This window comes from Sander lucioperca, chromosome 15 (genome assembly GCF_008315115.2).
Source record: "Sander lucioperca isolate FBNREF2018 chromosome 15, SLUC_FBN_1.2, whole genome shotgun sequence".
In the NCBI taxonomy this organism is placed as follows: domain Eukaryota; kingdom Metazoa; phylum Chordata; class Actinopteri; order Perciformes; family Percidae; genus Sander; species Sander lucioperca.
The window spans coordinates 16707317-16725959 of record NC_050187.1 but is presented as its reverse complement, the minus strand read 5'-3'; the positions used below and the strand labels follow the sequence as shown (position 1 = coordinate 16725959).

The 18643-nt window shown below is 41.2% G+C and overlaps 1 protein-coding gene across 36 annotated transcripts in view; it reads left to right on the top strand.

Moving 5' to 3' along the window:
* LOC116052148 (neurexin-1a) overlaps positions 1 to 18643 on the top strand; it is a 269327-nt gene that overhangs the window by 92057 nt on the left and 158627 nt on the right. For 28 of the 36 annotated variants that reach the window (XM_035992628.1, XM_035992630.1, XM_035992629.1 and 25 more), the window contains 4 exons: positions 3963 to 4264; positions 7295 to 7318; positions 8409 to 8570; positions 14104 to 14545. In XM_035992628.1, the coding sequence (XP_035848521.1) occupies positions 3963 to 4264; positions 7295 to 7318; positions 8409 to 8570; positions 14104 to 14545 (930 nt within the window). The other 8 variants (XM_035992650.1, XM_035992649.1, XM_031302829.2 and 5 more) reach the window with 2 other exon arrangements.

Sequence of the window (18643 nt, the reverse complement as noted above, 5' to 3'; positions counted from 1 at the left end):
GAGGTGTAACGGATCACAAAACTCACAGATCGGATCACGGTTTTGAGTCACGGATCAGATCAATTTTTAGATCAGCACAAAAAAGGGGGGAATTTAAATGATTATGAAAAATGTAATAATTACTTTTAACAATAATTACTTCTTTCACCAGTAAATTGCTGTTCAAATACAAAAACAGATGAGGAAAGGGTATTTTACAATAACTTTGAATGCACCACGAGGTTTACCAGTTTTAAGTAAACGCAACATTTAGTTCCGTCTTAGTTTTTCCGACAATAGCATTGACCAGTGATAGTTTGTGTCTTAGCTCATAATTTTTTGCGGCAGACTGACGTCCCGCTGTTGGAATCCTCTACAGTGAAATACAGTCACACTTTTACACCGTTTAGCTGTCAGCATTTTAACTGTGTTTAATCCAGTTACTACTAGGGGTGGAACGGTACACAGAAGTCACGGTTCAGTTCATACCTCGGTTCAGACATCATGGTTCGGTACAATAGAGGGAAAAGCAAAACAAAAATGCAGAAGGCAATTTTTTTTTTTATTGTGTATGTCTCAGGCTGTACCACCTAGTGTCATACAGTCTCTCCCCTGAGCTAGCTGCAACAGCCTTAAGTGTGTAAAGTAAGATGTAAACAGTAAACAATAAGTACCCCACATCATCTCCAGACTCCATCTGGTATCCATCACTTGTAAAGAAAATAAGACAATCCGCTATAAAACGATAGTTACGTTATTGTAACTCAAGATTCTATGAGTATAGGCTTAGCCCTCTAAGCCACGCTATTGGGTTTATCCCTTCGCGCATGCGCAGTCGTGAAGATTTTCTTTCCCGCCCTAGCGTGCCGCTCGGGCTTCAACTACGTCCGCAAATACTGTATATAAACAGAGTGGACCCGTAGCTCTGCTCCCAACATAAGCTTTTTCTTCAGCTAATGTAACTGGAGCAGGTGGCCCGGATCTTAGAGGGCTACGCCTATACTCATAGAATCTGGAGTTACAATAATGTAACTATCATTCTATTTCGTATAGGCTTCGCCCTCTAAGCCACGCTATTGGGTTAGGGCGAAGCTGATGTAGTCAATGCATGTATGATGTAGTGAGTGCGACCCAGAGCCCACAGTGGAACATAGACTAAACTTTTTTTTCCCTCTGTCTCTCTCTCATGCACTGACAGGGGACTGTATCAGATAATCCGTTATCTAGGTAACGGGGCCTGCCATGGTAATAATTTGGCCTAGCCGAGAGGGCAGGCGTGCATGATTACGCCGTGCGTAAAACGTACTGTGATAATGCACGCACCGGGCACAATCGGTGGGAAACCCCCTCCACGTCGTTGTAATGAGGCGGGGGGAAAAAACCCTGGAGGGAAAAATCCCTCGACCGAAAGGAATTTGTTAAAATTTTCGGTGTGAAAGAAGGGTTAGGCTGTAGGGTGGCTGCGCTCCCGTCCCCTCTAATGGAGAGACTGGACGGTGAAACTGACAGCGCACATAAGTCGCTCACTCGCTTGGCTGACGTCAGGGCAAGGAGAAGCGCCGTTTTTAGGGACAGCAACCTGAGAGAGGCTTGTGCCAAGGGCTCGAAAGGAGGCTTCCCCACAGCTCGAAGCACCAGGGCCAGATCCCATTGGGGAGTGAGAGAGTGCACGGCGGGTTTTGTTGTCTGACCCCTTTCAAAAAAACGCTTTTCTAGGGGGTGCGCAAAAACCGTTCTCTCTCCATAGCCTTCGTGGCAGGATGAAATGGCCGCTGCGTAGGCTTTGACTGTGGACGGAGCCAGGACGTTATCTACCAATGTTTGGAGATAAGTCAACACGAGAGGCAGGGGACACGATATAGGATCTGTTTCCCTCTCCGTGCACCAGCGCTGGAAAGCGGACCAACGCGCCGCGTAACACGCTGTTGTGGAGGGGGCTCTCATGCTCTGAATAGTGCGCACCACGGCAGGAGGCAAGCCTAACCTCTGCAAGCGTTCCTGCTCAGCAGCCAGCCCCACAGTCGCTGGGTTATCACTGGGGGGGGGGTGAGATATCGTGCCGTCCAGCTGTGACAGGGCATCCTTGCGCCACGGCAATTGCCAGGGGGGAACCGTCAGCAGCTGGACCAGTGTCGGGAACCAGGATGCGCTCCGGCGCCACCAAGATGACCAGATTCTCCTCCTGGATGCGTTCCAGGAGACGAGGAATCAGAGGGACCGGGGGAAAAGCATATAGGAGTATGTATGTAAATGTAGTTACTTTTCTCATGTGATTGCAGTAGACATACAATTTTTATTTTTTATTTTTTTAAATAAAAAAATATGAATTGATTTTTTGAATTCTATGAATCGATTTTTTTGCACACCCCTACCGTTAACATGAACAGAAAATTGCATTGCCTGTATCTTTTAACGGCAAACACGTGTGTGGAAAGCGGTCGCACAACAGCTGAAATGTGTTGCGCACAAACGTAGTGTTTAAACTTTACGGAGACAACCAAATAAAATACTGACTTCTTTTGAAGATTTTCCAGTTTTGTAGGTATTGATTTGTTTTTATATATTAAAAAAACACAAATATTGAACAGGTGGTTGCCAAAGGGGGCAACCAGAGGCCACAAAACGGTTGCCAATTGATTCAATGTGGTTGCCAAGGCCAACCATTACTTTCGAGCCCCGTTTACTGTTCTACAATCTTATGAGGCTGGTATAAATTGACCACAAGTTCTGTTAGCATTTAGTGCCAAAGTGGGCATACAGATTGTACTTTTAATACTTTATTTGCATGTTCATGATTGCCATGTAGGGTAGCTGTAACTATGTTGCTGTGTTTTCCATAGGGAATAATTACATTTTTGTTTTCCAATCAACAATGTAATTTTATAGCACACAGACCAGGGGCCTCCAGCCATGCGGACAGGTATAGTGAAAAACAGCTTGTTTAACGTTCTAAGAATCCCCAAAACACGGATTAAAACACGTACAAAAACGAACAATGATCTAACGTTATAAAAACAAAATGAACAAGAATTAACTTTGGATAGCCTAAATGTAATATTATTTAACAGGACTTAAAAGAAACATGCTGTGTGCACAGTGTTGAGATTTATAATAACATGTAGCCTAACTTTCTGTATGGATCATAGTGTGGTTTTAAGGTTTAGTTGTAAATGCATAGGCTGTAACATTTCAGCTCTGCGTAACGTCAATCAGGTATTTTATCTGCTAATCCATAAAATGTATTTGACAAACCAGATTTAATTGACAGAGCAAACACATCATAGACGACACTTCATCTGTATCATCTTGTAGTCTGGTTTGTTTAATATGCAAATAGTTATTTCTTTCTAAATTACCTTATTATTTAGTCTTTTTTCTTCAATAAATAGGCCTAGTTCATAAACGTTTGTTTGACTAGTCTATTACTGAACCCAGCCATCATACGCCGTGCCGTCACATCCTGCGCCACACACCACCACAAGTAAATTCTCAACCTTTGGGAAACCCTGTGTTGACACAATAGCATGAGAAAAGCAAAGCAAGTAAACAAAGGAAAATCAGTGTTGTAATATATTTGTATGTACATGATCATCGTGTACCAGGTAGACCTCTTAGTGTGACCTAAAGTCCAAAAATAGCAGTTGTCTAGTACTAATACATGTAACTACTGTACAAATGTATTAAAAGTAAGAATATAACAGGTAAGACTTAATGCAGTGCTTCTTTCTACACTACAACACTTGTGTTCTCTGGCTAAGGTAGTTACTAGCTAAGGTACTAGCTAGTCATTGAAAGCTAGTAAGCAAATCTCTAAATGTACATGCACATTTAGGCTTGCCAACTCTCTCCAATTTCAGTGTTTTTTTTTAATTTAATCCCACATTTGTGAGCTGTTCTTTCTCATTTTTTCTGACAGCTCACCGACAGGCACCCAAGAGGCCATGATATTAATGCAACACATTTCTATTTCTTTGTCTCTGCAGGAAAAGAAGAGTATGTCGCCACCTTCAAAGGATCAGAGTTCTTCTGCTACGACTTGTCCTTGAACCCGATTCAAAGCAGCAGTGATGAAATCACATTGTCATTCAGAACCCTACAGAGGAATGGACTGATGCTGCACACGGGCAAATCGGCTGATTACGTCAACCTGGCACTGAAAAATGGGGCTGTCTCACTCGTCATTAATTTGGGGTCTGGAGCCTTTGAAGCTCTTGTGGAGCCAGTCAATGGGAAATTTAATGACAATGATTGGCATGATGTCAAAGTAACAAGGAATCTACGTCAGGTAACAGTACAGAGGGTGATGCAGAGACTTAGTAAATGAATCAAAACAAATGCACTTAAATCATTTCCATCATACAATACATTACTTTTTCCCAGACATTGTAATTGGATTGCTAAATTAAATCATGGTGGTGGAGATCAAACAGAACCACAAGTGAGCAGGGACATCCAGATGTGAATCAAGACATTTATTAAGTTACAGTTTATGGGAGAAAAGAAAGCCATGGCTTTAAAACAGCATTCAGGCTCATTCAGATGATTGACAACAAATGCAACTTCTCTAATATACAGTGTATTACTATGACATATTCACCCTTATGAGCAAGTACAATTTCACTGTTTTTAGGATTAATAGGAGCTGCACTCAATATTCAGGTGAAAATGTGGTCTGGGATTGACTCCACACGGCTCTCACAGACCGTTCCCTGACTCCTCAATGCAGAAGGTTTGCTGCTATAATAATGTTCTGAATGTCGAGTAAAGGCTCTAATGGCCTACGTGACCTTGATGACTCAACTCTGCATTGTTAACTCTTAAGAGACTATATAGTGACAGTGTGCCTTGGTTAGACAGCACAAGCTGAATTAAAAATCCCATTTACCAGCTTGTGCCACTTACATTTGGAATCACCACAGGATGGTTTACTCAAGAACTCCCACTGACAGTACCAGTTACATGTGGCAACCCTGCTCAAAAACGGGACAGGCCAGAATTGGTTTTTGCCTGATTTTTACCAAGAGCAGAGGAATCGGATGTGATAAAAAAAAATGGGTAAAAAAAGAACCTTTGGCCGTAGCACATGTTCAAACTCATCCACCTGTTAGAACAGATTGTCGTGGCTAGACAGCTACAGAGGTATGTGCATGTTTGTTGTGTTGCAAACAGATGAACTACTACTGATTCGTAGTAGACAGGCCAACATATACTAAATGGTGTCAGGATGTAGCTGTCGCTCTGTTAGTGGCAGACCACCCTTAGAAGACAACAGTGCCAATCTGTTGGATCCCCGACCGATCCAAAAAAGGCTTGCTAAGGCCAGACATCAATATGTTCTTAGTGACTTTCAACAATAACAACCCACTCCCCCATGTCAATTGGTGTAAGCCACCACTGAGTCAATTTTTGGTTGGAATTTCACAACCCTGCTGTCTAAAATCTGCCACAAGATCCTAATCACTGCTTCCATTTACAGTAGGTTGATGTGTTATGACTCACTCTGCCCAAGAGGTCTATTACAACAGGACATGACCAGTACTCCATGGCCTGATTGGCCACAGGTGGATGGCTGACCCCTATTTTCCACCCGGTGCATTTGCGCTGCATTTCGGAGGCACGGCGACCCCCGCAAGCATTCAATAAAATCTGTGAGTCAGGCAAGCAAGAGGCATTGCTTCTGAGATGCTCCTGGTGTGGTATGGCGCGTGGCGGAGGATGGAACAAAACCGTGGCGCAGCTGCAACACAGCACAGACACGCCCGCTGGAAAATCCGGGTGGGACCAATATGAACAAATCATTGCTACAGGTGTATTATGTGTTTTATAACAGCTAGGTCAGTGACATGTGGTCCTGTAAAATTTACTCTATCATGTCCACAATCGCTGTTCATCTGTGTTCAGAAACTCTGGATCCAGAGTCCTGCCCTGCACTTCTAGGTACAACACCTGTTTACTGGGGCAGCACGAACTCCTTTTTCAGTGCTGGCTTTACTGAATGAAATGAATACCCTTCGGGGACTAACCCCCATTACCTAGGTGGAAGAATATGGTCCAAATTCAGTACTATGTATGGATTTAGCAGGTGTAAATCTGTGAGTGGTCTCAAGACCAGAAAGTAGCCAAAAAAGAGTCTCCACTGAGACTTGCAGCTGCTGCTTCAAGACAATTGGGATGCTGTTGGATGTTGCTGGCAGAGTTAAGTTAGGGTTGGGTTCATGTGGTGAAGTTAAGTGGAGACAAGGGTGTTTTCAGTGGCCTTACGTGGACTCTAGCCTTCAAAAAATGTTAGCTCTTGATATTTGATAGACTGTTTAGCCTGTGTTAAATAGAGGCACATATTTCTTCTGTTTACCCTACAGTATCAAACAAATTATTTTGATCTATATATAGATACTCATAATACTCATGAAGACTTGATAAGGACAGTTGCACAAAACTTACAAAACATTAAGACATTTCTAGATTTGTCACTGCTCATTTGGTGGGAAACGTTTGTCATCACCTCAGTACCAAAGCTGCTTCTTTTGCATAATCAGCAAATTGATTATTATCAAACCTAAGGATTTGGCCAGCTTGAACATTCACTGCATTCAAATTGTGAAAGAAAACCAAGCATATTGAGTGCATGCTCGTTGGGGGAATCAAAATTATCATCCTCCTCATTCTGTGTCAGGGTCTTCTTTGCTTTGTCTCATTGCAGTAAAGTGATCCTAAAGTTCATCAATAAGACCAAACGGAGGTACAGTATTGTATGAGTGCCGGGAAGTCTGATACACTGGATTGGTCTCCAGCCTAAAACCAAGTACAAAAGAGCGCAAATACTAGTACCAATAAATAAAACAAAGCTTTAAAATGGTCTTGAACTTGGGACTTGGTAAAAGAGGGTCAACTGATGTGCTTTAGGCATTCTTTCTTATAAACCATTTGATGTCTGTCAATCATAACCTGTTGTCAGGACTTGCGTAAGGGAGTCTTTTCTGCTACTCAACAGTCTGGTCACATTCAGAACATGGTGCAAAGAAGCCATGAGGAACTCGGGGAGTCACTGGTCAAGCTCTGGCACCTTTTGTGGAGCATTATTGTTATTTCCTTAGTCTGCTTTTTTCTTGTTAAACTTATTTTGCCCTTTTTCTCTGTTACTAACATGCTTTGGAAACAAACTAACATCATTCATGGAATGTGTCATTCTACTAACCAGTATGGTTTTTGCCGTTTAACAATGTACTAACAGTATTGACCATCATATATTATTTGAGTAACAATCGTTATTCTGTTCACAGTTTTTAATTTCCTTTCTCCCCCCTTTTCCACAAAGCACTCAGGCATTGGACACGCTATGGTAAACAAACTACATTGTTCGGTAGATATCATTCTAATTGTTTCTTAGTTTGGGTTTGCCGTGTGTTTCTTTTTTCTTATTTTTTTTTTTTACTGTAGACGTCATTTACAAAAAAAGGGAAATTGCGGTTGGTACTCTTCTGCTTACTTTTTGAATCCTTTTTAATTTCTTGGTTCATTCATTGGTTTCACCCTCTTTATTTCACTTGTTTCCTGTCCAATTCTGTTTGATCCACTTTTTTAGGAGCATCATTTCGAGCCTTTTGCATCAAGCTGTGGTTAATAATGAGGACCCTCTCCTGTCTGGCTGGCCTGATGCTCTTTGGCTCAGCCAGTTGTATCCCCATTCACTTTGCATGGCATGCACTTTGACTACGTGTTGCAAATGTCACACTGCCCATTTGTCAACATGAATGTGACAGTTGAGCTGTGTTTGTCATTGGTGCTTTTCTAGTGCGTTCTTAATTCTCTTTGTGGTTTTGCAGTGTCCATAAGCTTTTGCATGCATCTGCCACTGTAGCAGGTGTCAAAACACTGATTCCCAGTATCCCAGTCAATGAATTTTCTTTTTGTATGCTTGTAATCAAAAAGAAAAGACAAATGCATGCATGCTATTTTTTTAATACCCTCAGTCATTGTCCTATACTAGAAAGTGATTGTGCTTTTCATAGCATGTGCTCCCTCTCTAACCTAGTAGCACTTTCTGATTTCTTTTGTAGAACCGCTGGATGTACTAATATGGAATTAATAGTTTAACTAACCTAGATAACATTCTACTAACACCATTTTTGTGTCTGCCAAAGTACTTTTAAGTTGCAGTAGGGGCAATACTAACACTGTAGTATGGGCACTTTACTAACACTCTTAACTAGAATAGCATTCCTTTGAAGGCTTGCAGTCTTCCAACTAATCAAACTGGACAAAATAATAATAAAAAAACAAGAAAAAAGACAAAGAAAACAGACATGAAAATGGGTATAAAAAAACATATAGGGAAGTCTGTCATAGACGACAAGAAGGAAAGGCAATAACACTGCAGTATATAGGCTGTCTGAGTATAGCGTGTCCTTTCCCTGTGCTTTGTTGTCTAGGTAACAATATCCGTGGATGGGATTCTGACCACCACAGGATATACACAAGAAGACTACACCATGCTAGGCTCTGATGACTTTTTCTATGTTGGAGGGAGTCCTAGCACAGCTGACCTGCCTGGATCTCCAGTTAGCAACAACTTCATGGGCTGCCTCAAGGAGGTAAACACCACTTATATGTGCACTCTGAGGCTGGTGGGTGTACAGGATATGACTGGCTTCACCTCAGGACACCAACACAGGCTATTCCACCCATACACTGACCCTGTCTCATCCTTTACACTGCTCTTTTCCTCACCCAAACTTTATTCTGCCTCCTCAGTGCACTCATAATGTTATACCTGTGTGTGCGCGCGCACGCACGCACACACACACACACACACACACACACACACACACACGTTTGAGAAGTCTGGGGTACCACGCAGCCGCACATAAAGAACTGCCTTAGAGTGGAATTTACCACAGGCTTCATACAGCTCTGTCAGGTGCACTTCAAAGCGGAGTAGTGATCTTGAGATTAGTCAGTTGAATTTTATGAGCAGTCACCCAACTGACACACTTATATTATTATTCACTATTCTTCCACTGGGGAATATATGCACTACCAGACTGATGTTATCTTAGACCACTTACCTAATGACTTACTTATTACCAGTGTTGGTCAAGTTACTTGGAAATAGTAATTAGTTACTGATTACTGATTACTTCTCCAAGAAAGTAATCCAGTTACTTTAATAATTACTTATTTTCAAAAGTAATTAGTTACTTTACTAGTTAAGTTACTTTTCAAAACTATGATGCACAACCTGAATAAAATTTGGCAGCATGTCCTCGACAATATAGCCAGCGACGAGCTTCTTCAGTTCAGCGGCACTAAGTCCTGTCGCTTTTAAGTCTATTTTCACCTGTTTAGCAGGAGAGGGGCCCTCGGAGGTTCGCCCGGTGGAATTGGATGTAGCCGCAGCGGTCATGTCAGTCGGGGGATCAGGGGTTTTTTCAGTGAGTTTCACATTCCTGTGCCGGCTTGCTAGGTGCTTACTCAGATTTGAGGTGGAATTTTTCATTGTAGATAAAAGTTTTCTTCCCACGCGAGTGTACAGCGGACGCTGATGTTTTTGTCACCTTTAACCGAGTCAAACTCAAAGTAATGTCGGTACCTCCAAGCATTAAACACTGCATGGTCCTGCTCTCTCCCGCGCTCCATGTTGTCTCTTGTTCAACACTACACATGTCGGTGTTTACCACTGACGTTGCGGCGCTCATACGTCATAGTCACTCACGAGACTCAAAATCACGGTTAAGTAACGCAGTAACGCAGCCTGCTTACGGGGAAGTAACAGTAACCTAATTACTGTTTTTGCAATTGTAATCCCTTTACTCGTTACTTGAAAAAAGTAATCGGATTACAGTCATCATCAGTGCTTATTACTATCAACACAATTTTAGCTTGTGCTAGAAATGAACAAATGAAAATGGCCCTTTGAATCTGGCTCAGTTCTTACAGTATGTTATTTGTCACTCGTCCCGTTTCTCATATGTTCTAGGTGTATGTATAGTGTACACTTTATCCCAAGAGATTAATAAAGAGAGGAAGATGTAATTTCTCCTGCAGAAGGTTCATAAATTATACCGTTCACTTTAAGCTGTACAGTAGTATTTTATTTTTATTTTTGCTGGTTAGGGATTCTGACTTAATGTATTTACTTCAGGACCCACCAGGGATATTCAAAGATATCTAGCAGGCAAAGTACTGCAAAATGATCTTTTAATTTCAAAAGCTGTTTCTGCTTCCCCTCGTCTTTCTCTTTCATTGTTCTACCTTCTCTTGCTCCTGTGGTGTCCTACATTTGTCTCTCACCTCAAAGTGCAAGCTGTCGTCCTCAGCGAATGTCTGAGGCAGCTCTCTTTAATGAGCAGGCAGGGTGTGGACTACATGTCCACACGCCACAGTACAGTTCGTTAGAGTTCTCGTTTAAGTATCTTAGTTTAACTACATGTCTCTGCTGCAGATAGGGTGCACCAATCCCAATCCCTTTGTGACCACAAGCATGGTCATGCACATCATTGAGCTGCCCTCACTGCTCTTGGTCAGCCTAACCACAGTGGCTGCTCTCACTATCCTGAGATCAATGTATATAATAGCTCAAAAACTTTAAATATGGTGCATAGCTGTGTTTGTTCCCCTGAGATGTCAGACATACAGAACTTCTCCTCTATTTGCTGCTTATTTAATATTTGGTTTTATGAGACAATGCAGATGTCAATACTAGGGCTGTCAATCGATTGAAATATTTAATAGCGATTTATCGCATGATTGTCCATGGTTAATTATGACTTGAATGTTAACTGCATGCCAAATTAATCAGAGCGCACAAGGCCATATGGCCTTGTGACCAGTTACTGAGAAGCATTTAAAAGGATATAGACTGTGTATAAAGAGAGTCCGACGCAGTAACTCCACATAAAAAATGGTAGGGGCAGTTTTTTACAACTTGACCTACTTTCACTTAGCTAACTACGGTGCAGGAAAGTTAATCAGATGTCCGTGATCTGCGTAACGACAGTACAGTGGGACCTAATATACCATCATTACTGAGATTAAACTACGTTCTTGGTTATGTTTGCACTGAATAACGCATTCAATAAACAGAAACATAACTCTTGCAGCGCATATGAACAGATGCGCAATATTAGGTCACACATAAAATAACACCCTCATTAATTAGCTAGCCTACTGTTGCTAACGTACATTCATAAATCCTGTATAACATCGTGCCATACCTACAGGACATCAGACTTACTTATTGATGCACGCACACAGTAGTGTCGACAAACTTAGTCCAAGGAGGGGAGAAAGGAAAGTGTGATAGCATTCCACGTTAACGCTTTTTTCTCTCTCGCTCGAGACCGCTGTGTCCAACGTTATTAGCAGGTATAGAGCGAGTAGAGTAGATAGAGGGGAAAAAAGTAGCTTCCACTTAAGGGGCCCATCTTGCACCCTGCGCAGCACAGCACAAAGCCTGACGCAAGTGTCTTTGCTAGTTTAAGACCGACGCACTTGTCAATTTCCCGTCCAGAGCCCGCGACTAGGATTAGTGTGTGTCTGACAGGGTGGGGCACGTGATGTCGGCACAACCCTACTTAGTTGTCGTTTTATTTGTAAAATATGACTTCTTTATTGCATTCACAAGCTCTCATCCAGCCTGTTGCATTATGAAGAATCCCCATCTCAGGTTTATTTTCTGTGTATGTCATGATCACATATGAGAGGTGGTTTACCAACATGTGCCGTGAGCCCTGATTGATGGCATGTTTCGTAGTGGCTTGTTGCAGCATTTGTGTGCAGATTCCAGTCTGAGTTGCCATGACTGCCTGTTGGTTCTGATGGCAAAACAAACGGTGGTGCAGTAATTGCTCAGTTGTCACAGCCCTAGCTTGATGAAAAATTAGTGCAGCACTACTAGTGCAGCACCAGTTGTAGCTCAGACCAAAGCTTCTTTGACTGTGAAAGGTGCCCTTTGTCTTGACTATAACAAATTGATTCTGGTTTATTGGCTGGTTTATTATCTGTAGCACCTATAGTCTACATGACTATGGTCCAGGTAGAGATATCTTCTTTTATTCCTTTACTCCTCTTTACATTCTTTCTTGTGTCAAAAAATTCTTGTCAAATTATCTTTGGATTCTATTTCTATGAAATCTTTAAAACATACCATTGGCTCTGTTACAGACTAGAAACCTTTTTTTAGAGGGAAGATAAAGACGTGGGAATAAAAACCTGCCATTATCTGTTTCCTGTTTTCCTTGCAGTTGAATGCAGTTTGATACAGTCAGTCACAAATAATTTACAAGAAACTAAGCCTGAGCTTACCTGATTCTGATGCACCACTATGAGCTCCATCCATGGACACAGTGATAAACATAATGCTCCATGCTAATGCAATCCCATTGGAGGTGTCCTTGTTTTCAGGTGAACGCTTAGCATGACAACAAAAAAGAACATGGGCAGTGTTTTCCACAGCTGTAACTCATTTGATTTGTCCTGTTGAAAGCAATATAGATTTACCTTCAGAACTGTTTTGTTATGTTAATACATATGCATGCTAACCATAGTGGGGCTGACTGTCACTTGATAACCTCATCTACCAATTATTAGTGCTAGAGCGGTGTGGAAGAGATCATTGACTTTCCCTGGGGGTAGACTGCCTGGCATACTATTGACCATTTTGGGTTTAAAGTTTAGCTGTCTTCATATTTGCTTTGCAAACTTCAAATGTGTGCTAATGTGTTTTTGTTGTAAAGTACTTTTGAAATATGACCACACTGATGTTTTAATGAAAAGGTTTTGACATTCACCAAAATGTTATTTAGTTTCTCAGATGGAAATTAGACATAATTTGTGTGAATAATAATTCACAAAGGGATTATTCCTATTACAGCTGCACTTTTTTCAATAACAGTAGCACTCCTGTTTGAATGCCCCCCCCCCCCCCACACACACACACACACACACACACACATACGAAAACACATTATAGCTACTTCTTTGTCTTTAGAGAGATATTTTGATCAGTGTTTTAAATATTTACTTCACAAGGGGCGATTTACAGTGTTTAGAACAGAATGCAATGAAAGATGAGTTTCATACATAAATTGAGTTGATTAGTGAGACAGACACTGGTAATTAAAAACGATCAAATTGGCAAATTGGTCAGTTGAATCTTGCACTCTACCATATGATAATGATTCTCATCCATGGTTAATTGGAATTTAATGAGATAATGGTTAATTTTTTTTATAATGGACTGCTACGGTCTGTCACTTCTGGACCTTAGCTCTTCAGCACTTGGCACCTCAAAGGTCACAGCACTAATGCACTTTGTTTAGTTAAGCACTCTGATGCCAAACCCTGTCTGGTCTAGGGTGTCTGAGAATATAAATTGATATTGATGTGAAGGATTCTGCATGCAAATATGTACAGTAGATTTGTGTATTTCATCAAATTATGCACAGTTTACTGTACTGAATGTTGCAATGTGTATGCTCATGCAGTCATTTTTACTTTGCTTTAGAGAGACATATCCATCATCTGCCCACTTTGATTCTAATCACAGGCTGCAACAGGGGCCTTAATCAGCATTTTACTCCACACCTGCAATCAAGGCAGCAGTTTAGATTTATCAATCTCCATCTCACTTTTCACACACAATCCCAGGAAATGATACCTGATTCATTTTCCACGACCATTAACACCATTGCCTTTTAAGTTCAGGCTGTCTCTTCCTTTAGTTGACACTGAAGGTAAAAGTCAAAATGGATGTCTCAACTATTTACACTTTAACCAGCCAGAGTATACTATGCATGTGTTGTGAAGGCATCAAGCAGGGTGATGTGAGCGACATTTGGAGCCACATAAAACACAGTTGCTCATGCATAGGTGCAGTGTGACAAAGATCACCAAGGCTCGAGCCCTGCTTATGACACACCGTCCTTAAGGGGGTGAAATGTCACATGGACAACTGCTGTTTTACTACTCATTCATTTTTGAAAGCATTTACACATATGAATTATTCGATGGCCTGGAACATTTACATTCAAGCAGCAACAGAAGTCAATCTTTTACCTCGTTGGTGTGATATTCCACTGTATGTATGACTGTAGAAATCACTTACTTACTCTACTCCCAATTCAGGTTGTTTACAAAAACAACGATGTGAGACTTGAGCTGTCCAGGATGGCCAAGCAGGGTGATCCCAAGATGAAGGTCCATGGTACTGTGGCCTTCAAGTGTGAAAATGTGGCCACTCTGGACCCCATCACATTCGAGACGCCAGAGTCTTTCATTATCCTCAACAAGTGGAACGCTAAGAAGACAGGCTCCATCTCCTTTGACTTCCGCACCACAGAGCCCAACGGCCTTCTCCTCTTCAGCCATGGCAAGCCCAAGCAGCAGCCAAAGGATTCCAAGAGTCCCCAGACTCTGAAGGTGGACTTCTTTGCCATTGAGATGCTGGATGGCCACCTGTACCTGCTGCTGGATATGGGCTCAGGAACCACAAAGACCAGGGCAGTCAATAAAAAAGTAAATGATGGCGAGTGGTACCATGTGGACTTCCAGCGTGATGGCAGATCAGGTAACTTTCAAGTCCATTAACATATACTGTACAAGCCTTAGACAAAGAACATGTAACATGAAATTGTGGGCTCCTACTGCTATATCCGTGGTGGCAACACATTGCAACTTACACATGCAAATAGACAAAACATAAGCAAATAAAGAAAACATCTACAACGCATGCGCAGCATTTACTTGTATATGCTGAGAACTTATTCACAAATTTATGTAACATTGAAACAAACTACAAAATGTGCTACCAATACAGACAATGCAACCAAAAACAGAACCTGCTGAAGGTGTTGGAAAAATATTTGAATTAAGTTTCAAATTATAATACAAAAAAAAAAAAATCAAGACAATTTTTGCAGATATCTGCTATGCACCTTATGTCTGAATTTGCAGCATGTTCTGTTATGCTGCATATGCGTCGTCAAAGTGACATGTTTTTTTTATCTGATTATGTTTTGGCTATTTATGTGTTTAGTTGCAGTGTGTTAGGCCCCCAGGGCCAATGCATACATGGATATCTGCATTTTTGTATGAATGATGATGAACTTGTCTGTTGTCTGAATGACTATCATAGCCTTGTATATACAATACAACATTCAGCAGAGACCTAGAGTACGAGCTCTGCTGTGCACCATCTAGATTAATTATTTAACTGAAACAAAAATACTACTGCAGGGTCACCGTTAACTTTACTGTGAAAGAAAATATTCATTACCATGCCAAGGCTGACACTACATCTCCACTGAAAATATATTTGCACTGGATGTTTGTTGTAAACAGTCTCAGCCATTTAATGAAAAGGTATTAGGTGTTGTTGGCGGTAACGTAACTTCAGAGGTACCTTTGTGTCATATGTCATGACTCCAGACACACATTTGCCACAAAACAACTTTGCCCTCTTTCCCATTGTGTCCTCTAAGCCCTGGGTTGCTCTGCTGTGGTCCCTGTTGATTTGCTTATCTAAGCAGCAATTTGTTAGTGTGTGCTTGGAGCCAAGGCCCTTCAATGTCATGCTGCAAATTAGATATACCCCTTGACCATGTTTTCCACTCCATCTCAAGAGGTGGATATTAGATTAACTGTTTCATTACCCACTAAAGCAATACTAGGCTGTGGTCTAAATTGGGCTGTATACATTGTTAGAATAACTCCAGTACAGAACCTATATATATATATATATATATATTAATCGCACATTTGTATCTCTTCTAAATGTACTTTAAAAGTGATATTTTTTCAAGTTTTTAATGGTCAAGTGGTATTTGAGACTTGACATACTCCAGTGGTAACTCACTTAACATCGACAGTACATGCAAATAACATTAGTCTTGTCGAGAGGACCATCTGGAAGGGCTTTGAAACTGAACTTGCCATTCAAAAGACCCTTTTCTTTTTTTGTTTCTTTTCTTTTTTTTCAGGGAGGTCTTGAGCTGCTTGGTAATGATCATTGATATAGTTAAAAATGTAAGTAATAAAGCCTGGTACCCAGAACAGGAAGTATCTCTTGAGATTAAGTGGGTGGCTCTTAAGAGCGTTTTAATTGTGATTTACGATCACAGGTTTAACTTTGTAAGCCATACAGTGTGCGGTCCTGCCTCTTCAGAGCGTGCAGCACATCCATGGCGGTCATCGTCCTCCTCTTGGCATGCTCAGTGTAGGTGACGGCATCGCGGATCATGTTCAGGAACACCTTCAGCACACTGCGGGTTTCCACCTAGATCAGAACGGAAATGCGCTTTACTCCGCCGCACCGAGCCAGATGGCGGGTTTGGTGATCCCTGGATGTTATTACAGACCACTTTACGGTGTCTGCTAATATTACTGCTGCATTGCTTCCTGATTTCCCAAACTACGGCGCAGCCCGAGGACAAAATCACAGGATGCTTGCGCATCAAATATTTGTGGCATTATATGGAATTAATTTGTGCGTTAACTCGTTATTATCACGTTAATTTTGATAGCCCTAATATATATATATATATATAAATCATTGAGGTTTTTTTTAAACAAAAATTCAGCTCTAATAATGGAAGTGGATGAGTGAATATAGTCCTATACAGCAATATATAGCAACAGTACTGAGTGGCTTGGATTTAACTTAACATAAGTGTGGAAGAAAAAGCTGTGGGTGACTTTTCAAATAACATAAATCTACAACATTTGGTTATGGTAGACCAAACTATAAGAAACACTGTCTAAATTAGATTGTGTTCATTATCTGTCGAGTAACCTCCCATCATCCACCCCCACACACTAACACACGCACACAAAAGCTATCGAACATCTTTTTCCCTGTTCTCTCTGTCTACTCTGCCTAAGTTTCCATGGAAACAGGAGGTGGTCTCTCCCAGGACTGAGACAGTTACTGCACAGTGCTGTGCTGAGCTGTGCACTAATGACATTTCAGAATAACTTTTCTTCCCTTCCTCAAGTCTAAGGCGTCAACACTTGAATACTGGTGTGTAAAGGACATAAAAAAGGTCTGTTATGTTATGACTTCCCATGTTAGAGGAGTAACAAAATGGTTAGTGCCGCACAGTGCACATTCAATTTTGCAAGTATGTGGTCCTCTGAAATCTAAAATCTTGCATCTCAAGATTTCAATAAACTACACAAAACACTTTTGTTTGCAATGTGTAAATATGTGTGCAATGCACCTCAAATGAAAGCATTAGAATGTTTGCAGTTCCTTTGTATTGAAAAGGCCTCATGTGATTTCCATTCCCACATGATACATGTAAATGAAATGGTGCATTAAATATCACATTTGTGCAAATCGAGTGATATAAAAACTTCTATGGCCTTCTAAATACAGATTTTTATATTATTTTTTACCACATGAGTTATTGCTACATTAGATTTCTGTAAAAGCTGAGCTGATTCAGAGCATTGTGAAATAAAGAAATAGGTGTAGTTCATTTGTGGACATAAACTTTAAATTGTGTAAAGACATGTTTTGATAGAAGTGTATGCTGTGCTGTGCTGTGACCTATTAGTTACCTTTATGAGAGCCTGAATGGAAATAATCAATTTCTCTCAATATACAACCGTATTATTCAGTTTTAAAATTTCACATGTAAAGCTCAGTAAAAAATTCCAGTCCCTCCTACGTCATAATGCTAGTTTGGCTCGTGCAGGCTATTTTACACCCCACTGCCCTTTTTGTTACACTTTTTTATAATTTATAGAATTAAGGTAATTTTTTAGCATAAGTAAACAATTCACTAGTCCCCTGAGAGCATGAGTCACAAAACAAATGGTATGCTCTGCTTTTCATCTGTGTGTCAGATGTTTTATTAATACACACCACCAAGCACATCACTTGAAACAAAAGTGAAACTCAACAGCCAGGCATAATTATCTGCAGCCGGGTCCTCCATGTGCAACACTTCCTGCAGCCGTGACAATGGCGGATAATGATCCCTGCCCTATTTAGTTTAGCCCACTCTCACTGCAGGAAGCAACCCTGTAAATGGACTCTCGCTCTCAGACAGCATCTTCTAACCTCAATGCATTAGAGATGCTAAAAGACACTCTGCTTTTAAGTGTGGACTTCTGGGCAGTGAGTGCCGTGGGTCACTCATCAGAGACATTACATGGACATTGCTCTGTTGAAGCACCACTTCCTGCCAGGGCACACACACAACAGTACACAAACCCATCCACATACGCAGACTTTCCCTAAGCCCACTCACAAGCTACTCTCTCTACAGAGAATCCAATCACATAGAGAGATTTGGCCGTATCGCCCTAACTGGATTGTAATAATCCCCTGTCTAACATGTTTTGGGGATGTGTGAGTGGGGTTAGGGGACATCATGCCAAGTTGAACCTAGCTGCTGATGCAGAAAGTGTGAGAGAGATCTGAGCTGTCCTTTGGACCCCTGCCTTCAGGTTTGATGATGGAGTACCTCTTACAGCTCAGAGATGGAAAGAGAGGGAGAGACAGAAATGTGGTCAAAGGGTTTTAAAGTTGGCTGGAATGCTGCTCTTCGTCATCATTATCCATCCTAATTTATTGCCTGCATCATCATTTTGATCAACCCTCCTAAACTGTACATCCTGTACATGCTTCTCAAGATATTGTCGTTCCCTCATCTGCTTT